At 41.4% G+C, this 22,511-nt stretch overlaps 1 protein-coding gene across 1 annotated transcript in view; it reads right to left on the bottom strand.

Moving 5' to 3' along the window:
* TTC28 (tetratricopeptide repeat domain 28) overlaps positions 1 to 22,511 on the bottom strand; it is a 521,381-nt gene that overhangs the window by 145,201 nt on the left and 353,669 nt on the right. The window contains exons 7-10 of the mRNA XM_063454614.1: positions 18,778 to 20,119; positions 17,321 to 17,844; positions 13,386 to 13,495; positions 7,941 to 8,070 (exon numbers count right to left, since the gene is read on the bottom strand). Coding sequence (XP_063310684.1) covers positions 7,941 to 8,070; positions 13,386 to 13,495; positions 17,321 to 17,844; positions 18,778 to 20,119 — 2,106 coding nt within the window. The remainder of the gene's footprint in view (positions 1 to 7,940; positions 8,071 to 13,385; positions 13,496 to 17,320; positions 17,845 to 18,777; positions 20,120 to 22,511) is intronic.

Below are 22,511 nucleotides of genomic sequence, written 5' to 3'. Positions count from 1 at the left end.
TTGAACAGTGGTGTGTGAGGTAGCAAATTTTTTCCCAGTCATCTTTATCTATTGTGTGGCCTAGTGTAGCCTCCCATTTCCCCATAAATCGTGGTTGTTCTACTGGCGTATGTGTTAGTAGTAGGGTGTATAAGACAGATATTCCATGTGTCAATGGGTGGGGGTCTATGCAGTGATTCTCAAATGTGGTGGTTGCCCTTGTAAGTATGGGACCCTGAGGGAGGGAGGTTATGTAGCTCCTTATTTGCCTGTATTTGAGGTGTGTTAAGAAGGTGTGTTCCGACTGTCCCCGTAAGTCGTCTATGGTCTTGGGGCCTCTAGGTGTGAGTACGTGTATAAGTCTGGGTAGAGGATCTTGGATTAAGTCCTTGAATGCTCTCGGGTCTGTTCCGGGGGGGAAGTCGGGGTTATAAGTGAGAGGTAGTAGGGGGGTGGGATAGGTGGTGAGACCGTGTTTCCCTTTGGCATGGTTCCATTCCCATAGGGTCGCTTTTGTGTATGGGGAGCGTGTTGTGTGCCCTGTCGATATGTCAGGTGGCAGCCATGGCAGCACTGCGATCGGGATTCCCGCCTCATGTTCCTCCACCTGTTTCCATAATTTTTGTGTACCTGTCTTGGTCCATTCTACTATCCGTAGAAAGTGGCATGCCCTGTAGTACAGAGTGAAGTCCGGCAATGCCAGCCCTCCTCTGTCCTTTGGCTGCGTTAGGAGGGCATGGTTGACCCTGGGTTTTTTCCCATTCCACACGTAGTGAATTATGGCTGTGCGTAGTGTGGCAAAATATGTGCGTGGGATCTGTATTGGGATTGCTTGAAACAGATAGAGCAGGCGCGGTAGGAAATTCATCTTTACCACCTGAATGCGGCCTAGCCATGATATATGGGGGTGCGCCCATTCCTGCATCTCTGTGCTCATTTTCGTTAGTAAGTCAGTAAAGTTTACTTTAAATAGGTCCCCTGCTTTCCTTGTCAACCAAACTCCTAAGTATTTTAGCTTCTGAGTCGCCCATTGGATCGAGTGGTGTTGGCGCAGGGCATCCGCCCGTCGGTCAGGGATGCTTACGTTTAGTATGAATGATTTGTTCAGATTGATTTTTAGATTAGAAAGTCGCCCGTATTCCTGCAATGTTTTGAGTATATTTGGGAGTGAGATTTCGGGGTTAGTCACGTAGAATAGTAGGTCGTCGGCATATGCCGCAACCTTGTGGTGGATCGGTCCCGTCCTCATCCCCGTTATGTCCGGATTGTTTCTAATGGCCACCAGTAGTGGCTCCAGGGCTAGGACGAAGAGGATCGGTGACAGGGGGCATCCCTGGCGCGTACCATTTAATATATCAAATGGTTCCGAAGGGGCTCCATTTACAATCACCTGCGCGGATGGTTGCGCATACAGAGCTTCTATCCAGCTCCTGATGCCCGCACCCAGGCCTATGTGGGCGAGGGTCCGGAATAAGTATTTCCAGCCCACCCTGTCGAAGGCCTTCTCCGCGTCCGTGGATAGCAGGAGAAGGCCACCGGCAGTGCGCGCGCCTCTATGCATCAATGTAAGGGTGCGCATGGTGTTTTCTCGCGCCTCCCTCCCCTGTACAAACCCCACCTGATCTGGGTGTATCAGAGTGGGTATATGTGATTGTAGTCTATTCGCTAATATCTTAGTCAAGAGTTTGAGGTCGCTGTTTATTAGGGAAATAGGGCGGTAACTTCCGCAGTGTTCCCTATCCTTTCCTTCCTTTGGGATAATAGTGATGTGCGCTGCCAGGGATTGCTTGGGGAGTGGGTGATCCTCTTTTATGGCGTTAAACGTCAATATGAGTGGGGCATATAGTATGTCAGCGTACGTCTTGTAATAGCATAGTGGTAAGCCATCTGGGCCCGGGCTTTTGCCCGTTTTCGTCTGTTTCACTGCTGTGGTCAGTTCGTCTAATGTTATCTCCCTGTCTAGTAGGTCAGCCGTATCCCTGTCTATCTTAGGCGTCGAGTGGAGTGTCAGGTATGCGTCGATGGAATCCGTCAATCTTGCGTCTGCCTGGTGTGTGTGTGGCCCGTGCAGTGCGTATAGGTTAGCGTAGTATGCCCTGATTGTGTCCTGTATCTTGCAGGGTAGTCTGTGTAATGTGTTCTTATCATCCCGTATGCGGTCAATGTACGTCTGTTGTCTGCGTTTGGCTAACATTCGTGCCAGTAGCCTACCACTTTTGTTGCCATGTAGTGCGAAAAAGGCGGTATGTCGCAGCGCATCTCTGTGATATTTTGTCTGGAGCATCTTGGTCAGGTCCCTGCGTAGTGTGAGTAGTTGACTTTGCGATTCGGACGTCTGTTTGACTTTGTTCAGGTTATCGATCTCCCTAATTTTTGTCAGAGTGTCTGCCATGGCTGCCTCCCTTTGTCTCTTTAGTTTAGCGCTTTTTTGAATAAAATGGCCCCGAATCACACTCTTGTGTGCTTCCCACATGATCGTCGGGGATGTTTGGGATGGGGTGTTTGTGGCAAAGTAGTCACGGAGAGCCGTGTCGATTTCCGCCTTTACCTCCGGTACTGAGAGCAAGTGTTCGTTGAGTCGCCACTTAGAGACTTTGGGTCTGTAGAGTGGGGATTTTATCGTGAGTGTCACGGGGGCATGGTCCGACCAGGTGGCCGTGCCGTGTTCTACTTTTAGGGCGAGTGGGAGATGGTATTGGGTCATAAAGAAATAATCTATTCTGGTATAGGAATTGTGTGGGTGGGAGTAGAACGTATAATCCCTCTCGTCAGGGTGGTGGGCTCTCCAGCTGTCTACTAGTGTGTATTTGGATATGAGGCGTTTGAGCGTGTTCAGGTGTTGTATGGGTATGTGTGATGTGCCCGTGGACGTGTCCCATTTAGGGTCTAGGGCAATGTTGAAGTCCCCTCCAACTATCAGTGTTCCCTCCGCAAACCCCTGTATCTTGCGGAGTATTCCTGCCAGGAATTTGTGATGCCTCTGGTTGGGGGCATATATGTTGGCGAAGGTGTATGTCTGACCCGCTATCGTTCCCTTGAGGAGAACATATCTCCCCTCCCTGTCCGTCTGTAGGCCCAGTTCCTGAAACGGGATTCCTCTGTGTATCAAAATTGCTGTTCCCCTGGCCTTCCCCCCGTGATAGTCGCTATAGTAGCCTGTGGGATAATGGTGATTATGTAGCTTCGGTCTTGCCCCCTCTTTGAAGTGCGTCTCTTGGATAAATACTACGGATGCCCTAGCGGCGTGAAAATCTTTCAGGGCTGTTGACCTCTTTTCAGGTTTATTCAGGCCTCTCGCATTTACGGTTATAAGTGTGAGGTTGGCCGGGGTCAACGACATTTTGCGCTATGTCTATCCGGTCCGCGGACCCGGCAGTCCCAGGCCGGAAGCTAAATTGAGTGTGTGTAGTGTTTGAGGTGTTTGTGAGTGTACAGTGTGGGGTGTCCGCCGTCTGTTCGGCGTTAGGGTGTTAGCGTCTCGGTGGTCGCGGGGGCTCTCGGCCGCCCCTAGGTGTTAAACTTCGACCCCTTGTGAGTGACGCCTGTCCCTCGTGGGTGTGGCTGGGAGGCCTAGGCCTCAACGTGCGTATGGAAGTGTCCTAGTCGCTCGCTCCGCGAGGCTCCCTCTGGTGTGACCTAGTGTCCCTCACCTAGTCCCTAGGTGTCCCCTTTGTGGCTCTGTACGATCATGTATGCTTCTCGTGTCCTCGCCAGTGTACAAATGTGACAGTAGCAACGTATATCAAATAACATAATAATTAACATAATGGAAAACAGTAACAATGTAAATAACAACATGCATTGTCAGTTATTAGCCTTATGCCCTCTTAGATTATCATCTGCATTCTAATTCCTCCGTTCACCTATGGAGGCATCTATGTGTTGCTTGTCGACCCGTCCCCCACCCCCTGGGATTCCCATTTCCCCCCATCCCTACCCATCGGTTCCCCTTTCTATCTGTTGAGATTCAGGCATATAAAAATACCTCCCGGCTCCTGTGTGACCATCTTATCTTTGAGCCCTTGGGTGGCTGTTTCCCTCTCACCCCCTCCCCTCCCATCACAATGAAGCAGCCCCTCGACTCGTATCCTATTTAGAGATCGTACCCTGCTTGGAGCCTAATTCAGACTGTGTGCATGTGCCAGGGGTCTGAGCGAGGTGGGCCCCCGTCCCTCCAGCCTGCTCCTGTCCAGGTCATCACAAGGCCTTCATGGGGGGGGGACGGTTGCCCATCCCGGTCTTCCCTCCCTTCTCGCCTCCCCTGTAGCTGGTCCCTGAATATCTTCGAGCCCTTGTTATCCGTCCCTCCCACCCTCCTCCCCATGTCCCCACGTTGTGGCATTCATAGGGTAGTTAGCAGTTTGTAAGCAGGGTTACACATGGGCATTAAAAGTCTCTCAGGCCTGTCGGCCAGTAAAGTGGGATACTTGCGGTTAGAGGTGTGAGTCATGGTGCCCATAGCAAAATGTCTTTGCGCCATAGTCCTTGGGTCTGTAACTTGCGAGAGTAGGCCATTTGGCTGCATGTAAAAGGTGCCCTCCCGTGTGACGGGTTACCCCCAGTCTGTGTAGGTCTTGCTGAAGTTCTTCTCGGTCTGTGCGAGTCCGTTGGCGGGGGGGGATGGAGTCCAGCAAGGTGGAGTTTGTTCCCAGTAGGGGGGGTCGAGTCGATTTAAGTCCTGATAATGGCTGGCTGTACCCCTTTTCAGAGGCCACGTGGGCCGGTCGCTTGTTGTCGAGTGATCCTTGGGGGTTGGTTACTTGCCGTTTGTGGTTTCGGGCCCTGGGTGGGTGTATAGAGGACTAGGGGATCTGGCCATTGCAGAGGGGCTGGTGTAATCTGGAGTTCTCTCCCCAGTTCCTCTATATCGGCATAGTCCTTTATCATGTATGGGCCTCTATGCGTGTGAACCTGTAATCCGGTCGGGAAGCACCAGCGGTACTTGATCCTATTGGCCTGTAGTTGTCTAGTAAACGGACGTAGAGCTCTACGATAGGCAAGGGTGGTAGGAGAGAGATCCGGGTATAGTTGGACCTCTGTGTTGCCCAATAATATTCTGTCGGATTCCCTGGCTTTACGTAAAATTTCCTCTTTTAAGTGATAGTCCGTGAGGCAGCATATGGCATCTCTTGGCAGGCTCCCGGGAGGGCCTTTAGGTCTCAGTGCCCGATGTGCTCTCACCATGTGGATAGGTTCTTGCTGGGCGCGGCCCAGTATATTGTTAAAGAGACCCATGAGGGTTTCCTGTATTGGGGCATTTTCATCAGCATCTTCAGGGATCCCCCTGACTCTAATATTCTGTCGTCTTCCTCGGTTATCGAGGTCCTCCAAATGATGTGCCATTTGCTGGAGTCGCTGGGTGGAGAGTTGTATGGCGTCCGTGTTGGCAGACTGCGCCGCCTGCATGTGGTCGCAGTCCGCTTCAATCTGGGAGACCCTTTGACTTAGGCCGCAAAACTCCTCCCGCATGGCCTGTAGTTCCGCAGTGATGGATGCCCGGAGGCTGTTGTTTGCCTCTGTCAGGTCTGCCTTGGTAGGTAAATTGCGGAGGATGGATAGCCATTCCGGGTTCGGCTCTGAGGGGTGATGTAGTGGTTTCTCTACTTGTGTGTCATCCCCACTCCATATCGGTGTCGGGAGGGTCTCTCCCGTGACTAACAGGTCAGTGGAGGCCTGTGTTTCTCCATCGGCTTGATTTGTCAGGAATCGCCGCATGGAGGGGTTCGATGTTCCCCTCGGGGTGTCTGCGGGCTTCGAGGCTTGTGTTGCTTTCTGTGATTTGCCCATTTTCGAGGCAATTGGGTGCTACTGGCGAGGATTTGTTATGAGCCTTGCGGGGAGCTCCGGGTTCACGCCGCCATCTTCCTCGGCTTCCAGGCCACGCCCCTCAGTATTATGGTTTTTTAACTGTGGTGCATATTGGCAACTAATCACACAATTGTGTACTTTCCTATTTCTGTGCTTGCCATGCACACTGGAGCACTAAATGAAAAGTCTCACATAGATCATAAGATGCTTCGACAAACATGGTTCAATTATGGTAAACGGCGCCATGTGTTTTCTAGTTTCTGAGTTATATAGGTGATATGTTATACTTTACTGGCATTTCTCTCCCTAAAATGTATGTATTAATAACATTTCTTTAAAGTAGTCATAATAGAAGATTCAACATTAAAGCAATTACTGAGAAGTCATTTTTCCTATAACCTACACCACCAGGGTTTGATACACTTCTCAAGCGCCTGTGGGCAGAGAAGTCAAAGGTATCCCAACTCTCAGAAATGTTGACACCTCTAATGACCAGACTCAGACATGTCAACATGACAGAAATCCTTCATACCTATAATAAATTAATTAATATCTATATAAAACTAAAGTAAACAGAACTGCATGTAACATATTCTAAACACATAGTATAGAAACACTCTATCCATATAATGGGTGGGCAACTATGGTGGGCACGTCAGCCATATATAAAACTATTGCCACATGAATATGTGAAATGTTTTTTTTTAATTCTTCTCCCATGCATATACATGCATTTAGGTATACAGAAATCGATCTACTTAGGCATTTGTAAGCTGCAGACTACAAAAATCACAATCATTTGTGTTTAAAGAATGCTTGAGGGTGTGTGGATTTGTGTGTGCAGTGCATATGCAAATAGAATGAGAATGCATGTGGGTGTATCTGTTTTGCGACTGTACATTAGGTGAAATGTACTTCTGCACGACTGCATGACTGTATGTGTATTGTGTGTGAATGTATGTGTGTTACAGGACAAGCATTCTAGTAATGTTTATACAAAAATTGTATTGTGTGCGTGTATGTCAGTGAGTGTGTGTGTATGCTTATATTGGTCACTGTGTGTGTCAATGTGTCAGTGTGTTTGCATGGGTTACTATTGTCAGTGAGTATGTATGGTTTACACTGTGTGTCAGTGAGTGTGTATGGTTTACAGCGTGTGTCAGTGAGTGTGTATTGTTCATTGTGTGTCTCAGAAAGTGTATATGTGTCACTAAGTGTGTCAGTAAATGTGTGTGCATGTGAGTTAGTGTGTGTAGGGGTGCTACACTTTTCCTGAGTGTGGCCCACTCATATGACAGACTAGTAAGCTATTGTCTATTCTTGATAAATGGCTAATGGATGCAAAGTATGCAGTGAAGAAGGGGTTGATCGTAATCTCTTAGAAATTGTTTAATTAGTACACAAAATACTGGTATATCAACTGCAGTTGTCTAACTCAAAATGTAACATTTAATCCCACAGAAATAGAATGAAGAATATCCAGTGTTCTACTTTATTGTAATATGAGTCTTTTAAACTAATTTTCCAATAAAACTAGCTTTCTACCACCTGAGCTGCTTGAGCTGTTCTGGCCAATGTAGCTTCATCGGGTGGAAATGTATAGCCACATGAGATAAGTCAACCTTTCAGGCATTGATGCACATGCACGAAGCGGCTTTTGAAAGAGAACTAGCTATCATTCTGTCACGTTCCTACTCTGAATCGACATACGGCACTCTAGCTTTATAAGTGTGCAAAAATGTTATAGAATCTCTGTAAAATAATATGTCTGGCAATTGTAGCCAAGAGTACCATATCCTCAAACCTCCCAAAAAATAACCGCAAATAAATGAATATATTTACTATACCATCATCAGTGCTATCACCATCATCAGAGAGCATAGCAAGTCTTAGAAGCTGTCGGGTAATAATATAATAAGTGAAATGACAGAATAAATGCTAGCGAACGTGCAGTTTAGTGAAAGAAAAGATATATATTCTTCTCTTATCCTCAATGGTTTTCTTACTGTGATTTCACACAGTCTTCCTTATTATGAGTTGATCCCGCAATTGTAGAATAACTGCTGTTTTAAATCAATAAAATACTGACTTCGACTGTAAACGTTCTAGTGTCAACAGCAGCGAAGGCTGCTCTTCCCTGCAGGTAATCTTACCGAGACTGATTAACACACGTTGCAGGGCTTGGTATGATGATGTTTGCAGATCGAAGAGGGAGAGCTTATAATCAGTGCTGAGCTGAACTTCATGTCTTATTGTTTCAAATAACGCTGAGGCTCTGTAAAGCTGAAACCAAGGAAAACAGTTTGTTCATTAAATAGTTGATAACCTCCCTTGTAATCCAAGCCGCCCAGAGGGATTATAGGTATATTAGTCATTTGACAATACTGTGATAGAGCTTGAGTTATACGAGCCATGCTAAGAAAACAGCAGGTGCCGTGCCACGTTTATTTACAGGAAACTGCAGAATATAAATATATATAATTTGATGTAAGTAACACTATCCCCAATTATAATGCCAATTATCCCGTAACAGAAGCAAATATTCGTGTGTTATTTGAACACAATAGCAAGTTATAATAAAGGCATGCAGGCTTAGTCACTAAGTGCGAAATGATTGGGATTCAAATGGAACTCAAGTGCAGACTTTTAATATTCACTTTTAGCAAATATGTAAATAAAGTAAGACAGTTATTTTGTTAATACACTGTGCATTACTGTATCACACCTTAGAGCGGTTACAATCATGCATTAAAAGGGGTATTAATTTGTGATGAAAATATATACGGTATACATCAATTTACTAAACATTAAAAAAAGCACATCACTGCTAAGAAGAGTTGCACGTGGTTTGTAAGCTGCCTTCGGAGTGTAACACAAATCAGCCAGCAGATCCAGTTTCCCAACATCAGTGCAGGCTTAGCATGATGCTTGAAAAATAGATATATAATAAGAGGTGCTTCTATACATAGTTGGGGGGGAAAAATGCAAGCATTATGTACCCGCTGACATGCACGGTGCTATTAACACTCACTGAAAGGGAAAGGGAAATTAATAAATAGGATCTGTGAAATCTCAGCATAGAAGTTGAACCAATCAGCCTTCTTTATTACAAATAAATTAATGATAATTATAAAAACATGAGATACAATGGACCAAGTAGAGGCCTGGTTAAAATGGTTTAATCGAGAACATAACACGCAATCTAATGACACTACAACCACTATATGTGCATGTAGTGGTTATGATGCCTAGATTGCTACATTAAGGGTGCTATCTGAACAAGGCCTAAATATAATACAATTTGTTAGATTTTAACGGGCAGTTTTTTTTCCCTAGTTTAATGTCAAGGTATGACAATTTGAATATATTTATGTATTTAATATAATAAAAGTTTGATTGCAGATATAATTTCACATTAATAAAGCATGTACCTGCTAATGTTAGACAGTTTATTCATCTTGGCTTCATTTGTATAGACAAGGTGTACTTTTATCAGGACAAACAGACACTTGTAAAACTTCAATATTATTGTTTAATAGACAAAAAAAACATCAGCCTATTATTGAAATTTAGAAAGGTTAAGGAGATCTACATGCAAAATATAGAATGCAACCTCAAATTACATTGAAAATATGACATCGTACAGGAAAAACAAAGACAGCAAAGTATATCAACAGACACAGTGTTTAGCTTGGAAAGCAGATTCGGGAAAAGCACAGCTTCAGACATTTCTGAACTGATGTAACTAAAAAGAAATTGGTTGTGCCCATACATATTAAAGAGGCAATGCACTATTAAAGGGTCACTATAGGCACTCAGACCAGACCTCTGCTTCTCATGAAGTGGTCTGGGTGCAGTGAACCTGTTCTCTTAACCATGCATCTGAAAAAATTGCAGATTTAGAGACTTCCTCAAGTGGCTGTCTTTCAGAACTCGACAGTGGACGTCCTCACGCTTTGCAACATCCATGCTTATGGGGAAGACCTTTTGTGCACTTGGCGGCTGACACTTATGCTCATTAGGTTCCTGCACTGACGTTGGAGGATGTAAAAAGGGAGCAAGTACCAAAGGTGCCTAATCACTGGAATCAGGTAAGTGTTTTAAAGGTTTATTAACCTTTTAAATTGCTGTGGGGTGGGAAGGTGCGGCAGAGAGACACTGTAGTGTAAGGAATAAAGCTTTTTATTCCTAACATTATAGTGTACTTTTAATGGGCATAATCTGTGGAAACAAAAGCACATAGGTCGGGGAATGTCTGCCAGCAAGGTATGTTCAACCAAAGAACAAAATGGAGAAGACTAAAAACAGAATTCACTAAACTAATGATACGCTTGGAATAATCCAGCACTGGATGTCATATCACCACATATAGTATTCACAGGTCTCTTAATAATCAAGGAAGCAGCTTGAGAGAAAACTTAGACTCATGCTCCCTCAGAGCGACATTACTACCAACAATGCATACCCCTATACATTTCAAGTAGACATTGAGGGATATTTTAATTCTAGTGGTGTGGCCAGTGCTGCGTGTTTTTTTGAGAAATTTGAGGTGACTTACTAATAATTTATAGAACTAACATAATTTAGAACATAAACAATGTATCTTGTTACACAGGCAGATTAATAAACACATAGCTGTATTATTTTTGTGGACCTCTCTTATAGATTCAGACACACCAGCAATATGGAGCTCCTAGAAAGGAGGGACATTAGGATAGAAAAGAGTGACAGAGGGTATTGGGCCCCAAAAAAACAAGTAGGGACACTTGGGAGGTATAACAACATGAATATTGTAGATAGTTGCCTTGAAGCCACACGAAGTGAATCATATATAAATATATATTAATAATTATGGCTCTGGATAGTGAAAATATATAAATATATATTGTTAGAAATTGCTCTAGATAATGTGAATACACGAAAGTGCACCCAAATTTCGGAGACTGTAGTTGGGTTCCAATTAACCTCAGCATCAATGATTTATTAACATTTTAATTGCCAGAAGGATGAGCAGCATTTTAAGGTGTAAGTGTTTACATTTCTGTGACTGTAAGGTTCACATGCTTCTGAATCATGCAATGTGTTACATTACACATTATCGGAGCTCCCTTCCTAAAACTTGTTAAAATATGCCTTGATGCCAATTGTCACATATAAGGTGTAATATGCATTGATGTATTCTAGCCAAAACCCTACCCTAGGGCTATATATTTACAGTGCTGCATATTGCAATATATTACCAGAAGTCACACCGGCATGCATTTGAGACAACTGAGGTTTCTGTTGCCCTTCCCGTAGCAATCTCATGACAATAAGAGACCAACATGGGACTGAAAACCTTATAAATCCCTTTCACTTGAAGGTAGTTAGAAAAAGATCTTTATTTAACAGACTTTTACAAGATGGTGGAGGCAAAGTAAACTGAGAATATAAACTGATAATAAAGAACTGTGAGTGGCTTTGAGAGAGAACGGAGGCATTTATTTGATTGGATGAAGGAGCTTAGGGCCATTAACTGTCTGTGAGGATTTGTGAACTCTAAACCCTTCGTATCAATATGATAGAATTATTCCCTTATGCTCATCTGGGACTTAAGGACCCATGGTAAAATAATTCTGTAATGGCTTTTGCATCACAGATTGGTTTCACATTTACTGATGAGCTGTGTCACTCGAAATTAACTCTGATGCTTTGCCACAGACCATGGTGTCAATGGTTATTCCCTGAATGAGAGGCAGACCTACACGGTGTGAAAAGTCTACAATAAGACCGCTACAGGTCCCCCTCCCAGTCGGATCTTTCTGTTCAGAGAGTGGGCTGTGCAAGGCTGTGGGGTAGAGGTAAGGTGTTGTGTAGGGTTAGTGTTAGAGGATTTTAGGATAGGGCAAGGAGTGGATTAGGGTTAGGGGAGGTCTAGAGAATTAGTGCTAGGGAATTTTAGGATTGGAGACCTCAGAAGAAGAATGTATAATATTTGTGGATAAAATAAATGCTGAACAATAAAATTATTGTGTAAAAAACATAACAAAATGCTGTTAAGGGGTTAAATGGGTGATGTGGAAATTATGAATATTATGTGGGGCACTAAATAAATGTGGTTACCGTATATTAGTAATTGCTAAAGAGGGGTGACATTGCATACAACTAGTAATTGAAAACAGGACACATTGAATGCAGAGTGTGGTATATGGAAAAGCAAATCACACATACCATTAATGAGGCATAGGTCAGCAGAAACTTACATTTATTACTGGCAATACATAACCATTTACATGCCAGGTGGGCAAGCCGCTAGCTCATAAAGGGTTTTTGTAGACTATGCTCTACCTTGTGAGCAGATTTTAACAGAATCTTAGCATTAACGCATACAGTTTACATTTTCCAGAGCTGAACTAATGTTATAAGGGCATTTTTTTGTAGGTTAATCATTACTTTATACTGAGGCACATGAAAAGTAATTTGAGAGCAAGGAAGGGAGGATACAATCCACGCCATGAGATATAACAGCAGCTCTCTGTGCTTCAGTGAACAAATTAATAAACTAAAGGGATTCAATTGTGCGTTTGCATTATATTTCCATATCAGAGCACTGGATTAGCCACTTCAAAATGACGCATGGACCACAACCCCCTGATAACTTCAGAGGTAATAGATGTGTCACAATAGGTGTGATTTATTAACCCTGCCCACTCAGTTTAGTAGGTACCTGAATCATGCACAGGTTGCGGAATACGAGCAACGATTAATGAATTGTAACTATGCATACTTTAAGAATGCAATATATTTCAATACTAACAATGGGCTGATCCCTGATCACAAGGTTCCTGGGCAAGGACATTAACAATTCTCTGTTATGTGTCTTTATAGTAACATACTGATACATTACTGAGACCTGCAGATGCCCTTGCATTTTTAATTTGTTATTCATAGAAATATAACATTTTGATTAGGGAGTATATTTCAGAATGAATGTAACAAAATGTCATGACTGTGTTGTGGCAAGGATGCTATAAAAGGCGCAGTAATGCTAATTTTTAGTTATGACATTGGGATCTTGCAGTATTACACCTTCAGGGTTCACTAAGTGCATTTCAAATGTAAGGCCAAAATAGCCAAACCAAACACAGAGTTGACTTGGAGAATGTTTCTAAATAGGCTATTTTGCCCTACATTTTCAAATTCACTTTAAATTCACTTTACATTCACATCAACCCTCACTTAAGTGAATAGCCTTGATAGAGAATATAAGGGTTATTCACCAAAGCGCTAATTGTTGGGATTTTAAATCGGGATCAAAGTGAATTTCAAATTAAAGGCCAAAATAGCAGAACTGACTTAGAGATATTTTTCTAGTTCAGCTATTTTGACCGTAAATTCATGAATTCTTTGAATTCATGACAATTCTCACTTTATTGAAAAACCCTGAACGTGCATGTATTTACCGACAGACTTCTAATGTCAGGTTCTTTGATTTTAAACCAGTACTGTTTGTTAAGCAAGGCCAAAATGCAAGCATATCACTTTAATGTGTTAGGTTCTTAAAAAAAAAAAAAAAATTGGCGTAAATTAACTGCCTGAAAAATGATATCAGCACTAACCTGATGCTGAGCTTCTTCCAGGTTTCCGCTAGCCCACAGCGAAAGTCCAAGGCGATGTCTAATTTTGGCCTCATCTTCTCTACGGGCCAGCTGTTCTGCTAACCTCAAGCCTTTAAACAAAACAAACAGCAAGCAGAACGTTAGCAAATGTAGAGATGTATAACCTTTAGAGACATTCTGCAGATCATATGGCTGAGTGCGAACTTTCATTGACTTATTGATTTTAATTTATTAAATAGCCGCAGTAAAATATATTCATACGGAATACAGTATTCATGTAAAAATATTCCTTATTCTGTTCACAGCTAATGCCCTTTTACATAGTTTAATGTGAGTAGAGATGTGCATGGCTGGAATGCATTCCGAGGAATCATCACTAATAAAGGGCCAACATAAAAAAGCCACAAAATCTAAATTTGTTAGTTTAAAATTAAGGTTGCCACCAGTGAACTGCAATATCGCTACCAATAAGCTTGTACAAGTGGAAAGAAAATAATTTGTAGAATTGGCTAGTTTTGCAGTTATGAAAACCATCATTAACTAATCAAATAGAAGCTAGCAGCATCTTCAACAGAAGCTATGATTAAAATCATCGTGCACTTCGAATGCAGAGTGCACAATGGAACATACTACAAGGCTATAATGAAAAAGCATCTTCGAAGTTTCAAGTCTGTTTTACATTGCTCATCCAGTAGCATAATTTTACATGTGTCATCTGTTCATCAAACAAAAGTTAGAAGGTTACTCCAATCACCATGACCAATTCTGCCTTTTGAAGTGGTCATGGTGGTAATAGTCTTTCTGCAGATCCAGAAATATTTTTAATTGTGTGCTGGGAAAGTTGCACATCCAGCGTATGTGAGTTAGGCAGCCCAGAACTCTGTTCAATGCTGCCTAATGTCAATTCTATGCATATTTTATGTCTGTTTGCAGTGTGCACTGCATGCTCCCCACGGACATACCAGCTTGTCTCTTGCAGGCAGAGCTCTAGTCTCCATCCCTCCCTTGCTCCCACACTGCAAGGAGCCCTCCTTCCTATCTACTCTGCTGATATTTTTTGATACCCCACTCTCCCTCCTCCTTTTCTTCCCTACGTTCCTTTCGCCCACCCTTAGCTGGCTCAGGATGTATGCCCTATGAGAAGCCTTTGATTGGACCTTGGCACGGCTCCTGTGACATCAGACAGGGGCGTATCGAGAAGTCCTTGGGAGACTCGCCCGGCATTGGATTAAGGTGAGTGAACTTTATTTAAAAATGCGCTTTGAGTGTTTTTGTAAGGGGGCACTTATTGAATATTGCCAATTCCTTCTATTATAAATGAAAAAGGGTTGGAGAAACCCTTTAATATGCAGCAGGTTAACTCAACACTCTTAGCCTGTTGCCACAAGGCTAATGAAAATATGAAAAGCTTTAGGCATAAGGGGATCAATGGAATTTATCAAATAGCTTGAAACCATTGAATAAACAGAGGTTGGAGTTCAAAGACTGTTGGTTCCATATCCAATAATAGTGAGCAGTAGTGCTTTCTTATGGTGTAGGACAGTGAGGGCTAACCATGACACCATAAATTGTTTCTGGATTACATTTCCCATGATGCTCAGCTAGCTTTTAGACTCTAAACGCTAGCAGAGCATCATGGGAAATGTAGTCCAGAAACAATTTATGGTGTCAAGGTTAGCCATCACCGGTGTAGGACAACACTAACACATGCATTATGATAATATTATAATCACATGTGCATTGTGTCATGTTTACTAAATTCAAGGAAGCACAATTACCACAATTTTTATTTATGTAAATAAAAAATACATCAAGTTTTCTTAAAGGGACACTACAGTCACCAAAACAGCTTTAGCTTAATGAAGCAGTTTTGGTGTATAGAACATGACCCTGCAGTCTCACTGCTCAATTCTCCATTGGAGAATTGCCATTTAGGAGTTAAATCATTCTTTTCTATTTATGCAGTCCTAGTCAAACCTCCCATGGCTGTGACTCACACAGCCTACATGAGAACAATATGGTTTCACTTTCAATCAGATGTAACTTGTTTTAAAAGTATTTATGTATTGCTCTGTAAATTGAACTTGACTCACACACAGAAGGCTCCTGCTGGGTCTAGCAAGTTATTAAAGGACCACTCTAGGCACCCAGACCACTTCAGCTTAATGAAGTGGTCTGGGTGCCAGGTCTTTCTAGGGTTAACCCATTTTTTCATAAACATAGCAGTTTCAGAGAAACTGCTATGTTTGTGAATGGGTTAAGCCTTCCCCTATTTCCTCTAGTGGCTGTATCATTGACAGCCGCTAGAGGTACTTCCGTGATTCTCACTGTGAAAATCACAGTGAGAGCACGCAAGCGTCCATAGGAAAGCATTATGAATGCTTTCCTATGTGACCGGCTGAATGCGCGCGCAGCTCTTGCCGCGCGTGCGCATTCAGCCGATGGGGAGGAGAAGAGGAGGATCGGAGGAGGAGAGCTCTCCGCCCACCGCTGGAAAAAGGTAAGTTTTAAACACTTACCCCTTTCCAGAGCCCGACAGGAGGGGGTCCCTGAGGGTGGGGGCACCCTCAGGGCACTCTAGTGCCAGGAAAACGAGTATGTTTTCCTGGCACTAGAGTGGTCCTTTAACAGAGCAGGAAATAATACATTCAAAATTAAACAGAATATTCAATAAAGGAAGTTTAAACATTAGATGACTCTTTACAGGAAGTGTTTATGAAGGCTGTGATAGTCAAATGCAGGGAGCTGTGACTAGGGCTGCTAAACAAAGTGATTTAACTCCTACATGGCAGAGAATTGAGCAGTGAGACTGCAGGGGCATGATCTATACACCAAAACCTCTTCGGTTGTTTTGATGACTATAGTGTCCCTTTAAGGCGTTTTGTAATTTCATTAGGCAGGAAACGCAATTTTTGGGAGGTTTTTCAATTATTCTCCAACAACTGAATTTGATGCAATGTTGCTTTGTAAATGAGCGTGTCGCCATGGAAACACAGTAGAGAGTGAGATATTGTTTCTTACTGCAGGCACACACTGTCATGGCTGCTCTGGTAACATTTACCTATTAAATTAGAGGGACACTTCATGCACAGCAACCTCTACAGCTTATTACAGCGTTAGTTATGGTGCTAACCTTTTAGGTCTCTCATAATTATTTATTTATTTATTATTTTTTTTTACAAATCTAGCAAAGAGATTCTATGTTGTATCTACTGATGTTACAAGAACAACTCTCGTAGAGAAGCACTGGATTGGAGATACACATACATGGCCAAACACTGCGTTCCTCCAATGAAATGCTGCTATGAGTATTTGTATCAGTATTTGATTGCAGGACAGCGTTTATTGGCTGTCAGAAAGACTGCAACCACTAGAGGTGTATTTGACCAAAACTGTAGGGTTTCCTCGTTAAAATGCGACGACCACTGCACCCAGGCCACTTTAGTGGTTCTATCATTGGAGATAATTTACTATAACCTTAGTTTAGCAAGTCTTACTTGTATAATATGTACATATTACAAGTAATGGTTAAAAAAAGAAAAAGAAAAGAATGAATAAATGAATGAATGAAAAAAAAACACAAAAAGCAAAAGAGTAATCTTTGTACATTATTATTATTATTATTATCGCCATTTATATAGCACCAACATATTCTGTAGCGCTTTACAATATTATAAACGTTTATGTTCACCCGTTTACTATGTTTTTGTTTGGCGTATTTTCTTTATTATTCATATGTCACTGAGCAGATTTTAGTATTTTCTCATATTTCCCAACCTCTTTTAATTGTGTTATTATGGTACCTTTGTAAAATAAATAAAAAATCGAATGACAGTTTCTATCGTTTTAATGTTAAATAATACATCATTGTTATATTTCCTAATTTTTGAATTTCCACATGCATCATATAATCCTTATAAAACACTTTGACTTACCTTCCTGTAGGTACATTACTGCCTGGGAGTAGTTCTGCAAAGCATGGTGAGTTCTCCCTAGGCTACTATAAGCTATGGTCTTAGCCACTAAGTCATTCATTTCTGCTGCAATGCTAAGGTGCTGCTCTTGATAAACCACAGCTCTCTCAAAGTTACCAAGGGATTCATAAGTTAGTCCAAGATTTCCATACGCTCGAGCCTGACAAGATGGATTGTTGGTTTCCTCCGCTATCTGCAAGTCTAGTTGATGGTACTGTAATGCAGTATCGAATTCCCCCATCTGCTGATATACTCCACCCAGACCACAAGCTGCATCACTCTCCAGTATCTGGTCTTTCATTTCCCTGGCAATGTTTAATTGCCGTTCCAGACAGGATATTGCTTGTTCATAATTTCCTAGCTGACTGTGCAAGCTTCCCAGCTCCCCATATGCTTGGGCCTTGTTTGATGTCTCCCCAAGTTCATGAGCAACCACAAGCCTCTTTTCAAAGCACACAAGGGACTGCTGTAAATTTCCCATGGACCTGCAGAGCAAGAAATAAAAATGAGAATAGTATATAGATATTTTTTAATATATTCATCATATTGTACATATTTCAACCAAATGGGCTTTACCTTTAAATAGTTTCCTTAACCCTTTAATATTAACAGGTTTTAAAACGGTCTTACACACTCGCTAACACTCGTAAGGTTAACGCCATATTACCGCAATATGCAATTTAGTGCAGTTTAATAAATCCCTTTGAATTGAATGCAAACAGTTGTATCATAAATAATGTCTATGGACATGTACCTGGTAATAAGAGCACAACATCTCCAAAACAAGCCAAAATGCAAAAGTGGCTAAATAAAATCGAGCAGTAGCAGTAAACTATAATTATGAAATATTAGTAAAAAATATAATTGTGTGTATAAATTACTGTTCACTGATACATAAAAAAATAATTTATGTAAATATGCAGAATTAAATTATTCATGAATTTGTTCATCCTTTGCAGTAAAGTTTAATGTATGTATATAGTGTCCTTTGACTTGTAATCCTTCCATCGGAGCAAGAAAAATTAGAGCAGAAGATCAAATATAAATTTTTAAATACAAGCTTTATATAAACACTTGCATGGTATTCCCAATATACAAATTACTTTGTACATACTTGTCTAAACAAATGTGAAATAAGCATGAGCTGTCGATTGTGCATTCTTCTTGTCAGTTCTGGTGCCTTGCTTGGCATATATTATGTATCACTCTGTATCTGCAACTTTAGGCTGCATAAGCAGTGCTTCACTGCTTGTATGTTTTTTGAAGACACAAATATCGACAAGGCTTCCAAGTATACAGAATTAGTATATTATAATAACTACATAAAGCCCTGAAAATATAAATTTTACAAGGTAAAGATTGGCCCGGTTTGTCAAAGCAGGTGTTCTTTAAAAATTCTAGTAAAAACATTTTCTTACCTGTGTCCATTTCCAAGTCCCCTGTAGGCCTTCGACTGGTCTTGCAAACGATTTAAACTCTGGGCTACAGATAAATACTGCTCGTAATATTTTATTGCTTCTTCATAGTCTCCAAGGGCATCATAACAGTCTCCCAAATTTCCATAAGCCCGACCTCTGTCAAGTATTGATTCATTACCATTCAACTGTTGTAACATGGCTAACTGCTGTTCGAAGTAGCCTATAGCTTCCTCCATTACATTCATGTTCATTTTGGTGATGCCCATGTTTCCATAGACTTGAGCTTCTATGCTAGGATCTTTAAGCTTTTGCCCAAGCTCAAGTTGTTCTTCGTAGCATTTGAAGGCCATAGTGTACTTCTCAAGAGACATATAAACTGCAGCCAGATGGCCATGAGCTCTGCATTCTCCTGGTAACTCATTTAATTCCTGGAAGACCTCCAGCTCTTGCGTATGATACCCCAAAGCTTTGTCATATTTTTGTATCATTCTATAAGCACTTCCTAAGGCAGCATAAGCACTTGCCTCTAGTCTCCTGTCTTTCACTTGATGGGCTAAACTTAACTGCTGCTCGTAAAACTTTATTGCACCATTTACATCTTTCTTAGAGACAAAAATATCACCAAGGTTTCCAAGTGCACGGAATTTTGCTTGGGAATTATTCAAGGACTGTGCCAAAGACAAAAGGTATTTCTGGCAATCCTCTGCTTTATTATAGTTCATTAATGCTTTAAATGCAAGGCCCAAGTTACAGTAAGCCTTGGCTTGGCTCATCTTGTCATGAAGATCCTTTGCCAATGCAAGATCCTGTTCATAATATTTGACAGCTTCCTGGTAATTTCCAAGACAGTAATGGGCATAGCCAAGATTATGACAAACCTTTCCTTCGCCTTCCATATCCTGTAAATCAGGAGATATTCTTAGGTACTGTTCATAGAACGGTACGGCTTGCATATATTCGGCACGGGAGCAATGAAAATTTCCAAGGTTGCTCAGAGCTCGGGCCTCACTCTGTATGTCTCTCAGCTCTCTAGCAATGTTCAGGTGGTTTTGGTAATGCTGCAAAGCTCTGTCATGGGCACCTAAGGCCTGATAGGCTACAGCTAAATTTCCATGCGTAGAAGCTTGCGAAGCTCTGTCATTGACCTCCATTGAAATCTGGAGCTCTTGCCGGTGGTATTTCACAGCTTGGTCGAACATTCCAAGCGCATTGTATGCATTTCCCATGTTTCCATAAGCCCTACCTTGGGCTGCATAATCATTCAGTTCTTGAACGATGGAAAGGTGAGTTTTATGTAGTTTTAGTGCAGTATCAAATTCTCCTTTCATTTGATTAATTATTCCTGAAAATTAGAATAACAAAACATTGATATTAGCTTAGCATATTTAATTGCAAGCAAAATCACTTGTGACATCGTTTTTATATGCATGAAAAATGTGTAAATTATTCTTTTATGGCTCCCTTGAAACATATTTTGAAAGAACCATTTAACTTAGACTGGTCTGCTCCTTCAAGATATTTAATTTTAGCTCAGTTTCTACCTAGTTACACATCATGATCAATGCGCTTATTTAATTAACATGCATATTTTTCTCATGATAGTCTGTCAGAGGGTAGATCATTTTACACCTGTATTGTAAAACTTCTTACATGCATATTAAAATATAACTGTTCACTAATATAAGTTCAAATCAAAGTTCCTCATAGCATTTTAAAATGGCCCAAGTGATACGCTTTAGGGGTGTGGACCTATTTTTAAAAAGTTAAAGGGACACTCCAGGCACCCAGACAACTTCTGCCCATTGGAGTGGTCTGGGTGCCAACTCCCACTACTCTTAACCCTGCAACTGTAAATATTGCAGTTTTTATAAACTGCAATAATTACCTTGCAGGGTTAACTCCACCTCTAGTGGCTGTCTACTAGACAGCCTCTAGAGGGCACTTACGTGTCTCTAGCACAGATTGAGGACCTCCAGCGTCGCTCAATTCCCTATAGGAAAGCATTGAAAAGCAGCATTGCCGCGCATGCACATTAGGTCTCCCCGGCCGGTGGGCGGGATCAGTCTCGCCCACCGGCCGACGTAATGCAGAGGAGGAGCGGCGGCGGAGGAAGAAGCAGCGACCTGGGACATGCCTCTGGTCGCTGCCTCTGGTAAGTGACTGAAGGGGTTTTCACCCCTTCAGCAGCCGGGGATTGGGAGGTGGGAGGGAGAGGGAACCTGCAGTGCCAGGAAAACGGATTGTTTTTCTGGCACTGGAGTTTCCCTTTAAGGTGGATTCATGACCCACAGCTGTTACACAATTCAACAAGTCATTTTGATTAAAGTGTTTTATTTACAAAAACGAACACATTTACTAAATGTAGACATAAGTACGTTTGTACTCAGCAATCATCCAGTTAAGATGGGTATAGTTCATTTTTATTTTTTTTATTAGAAATAAACTCTCTAAATACTATATTTAAAATCAGCAAGGAACATATCTAAATACAGAGTTAGTTTAAATGTTAACCTTAAAAAAAATCCAACATTGCAAAATAGAACAGCGTTGTTCACTGTCTGGTCTTTGGAAAATCAATGACAAGGCAATGAAGCCAAAGATCTGAAGGATTGCCAGATTATGGGTTAAAAAAATTGAACTTCATTTGGATGAAACTTAATCCCTGCTGTCATGTGGGACCCATTTAATTTAAAACACATTAGAACTACTTACAAGAAATAGGGATAAGTAGGAATACTAATTGCATAATGTAAATTAACCTGCAGACATCACAGTTTAATGACTATTTACCAGAAAATATATCTGGTGTACAGTGAACACTTTGAAAAGGCCTCTAAGGTGAAACATGTCAGTGTTTGTATTTGCTACATTGCTTTTAATAATATATTTGTATTTTTTAAGATACGCACTACTTTAATAAACTATATAATTTTATACATTTTACCTATTGAGCCTGAATATTTATCTCCCTGGTGGGGGAGGGCAGCCGTGAGGACAGAGCAAAACCTACTGTTGCTCCACAGATGTGAGTACCTATCCTATTTTTGAAAAAAAAATAATAATTTATACTTATAACAGTAAGCATTATATGTTTTATTTTTATTCTTATTCATATAATACACCACAGGAGCCTCTGCAAGAAATAAGACCCTTAAGTGGGGATTGCCCCACTCTAAGCTGTTTTCTAAGAGCCAGTGGGAGGCTCTATATACTGTGAGTGTATTTCTTTATTTTAATCTTACCTCAGCACTTGGAAATATTGCACTATTTTTGGTTTTATCTCTGTTTATATTGCTTATATTTTGGAGCAGTTACTACTGGGCCAAAAAAGAAAATAGCATATATCCCTGGGCAGGGATTGTACCGCCCAAGCGCACAAAAGTAGAGCTAATTTAAGCTCCAAGCTTAGTAAGTGTATTTCATTCTTTCTTTTATTAATTTGCATCAGCATACTACACCAACGTGTGCCTTACTCTTCCCCTTGTTTCTCATATTGATCTACTTCCCTCCATTTCACATACTTTTAACTGGACTGAAATAGAGAGACTCTGGTTTGGATTGTTTGAGCTGCCTTCTTTATTAACTGTCCACGCTAGAAACCCGCCACTTGTATATTTTTACATTGATGCGGTCTACACAAGATGGTAACAAGATGGTGTGCCAACAGCTGCGAAACAAATAATATCTTATTATCATATGCACATTTCATGAATCAAAATGCAGTTTATTGTATT

This window comes from Pelobates fuscus, chromosome 5, assembly GCF_036172605.1.
Source record: "Pelobates fuscus isolate aPelFus1 chromosome 5, aPelFus1.pri, whole genome shotgun sequence".
Classification (NCBI taxonomy): Eukaryota; Metazoa; Chordata; class Amphibia; order Anura; family Pelobatidae; genus Pelobates; species Pelobates fuscus.
This window is presented reverse-complemented; position numbering and strand designations above follow the sequence as displayed.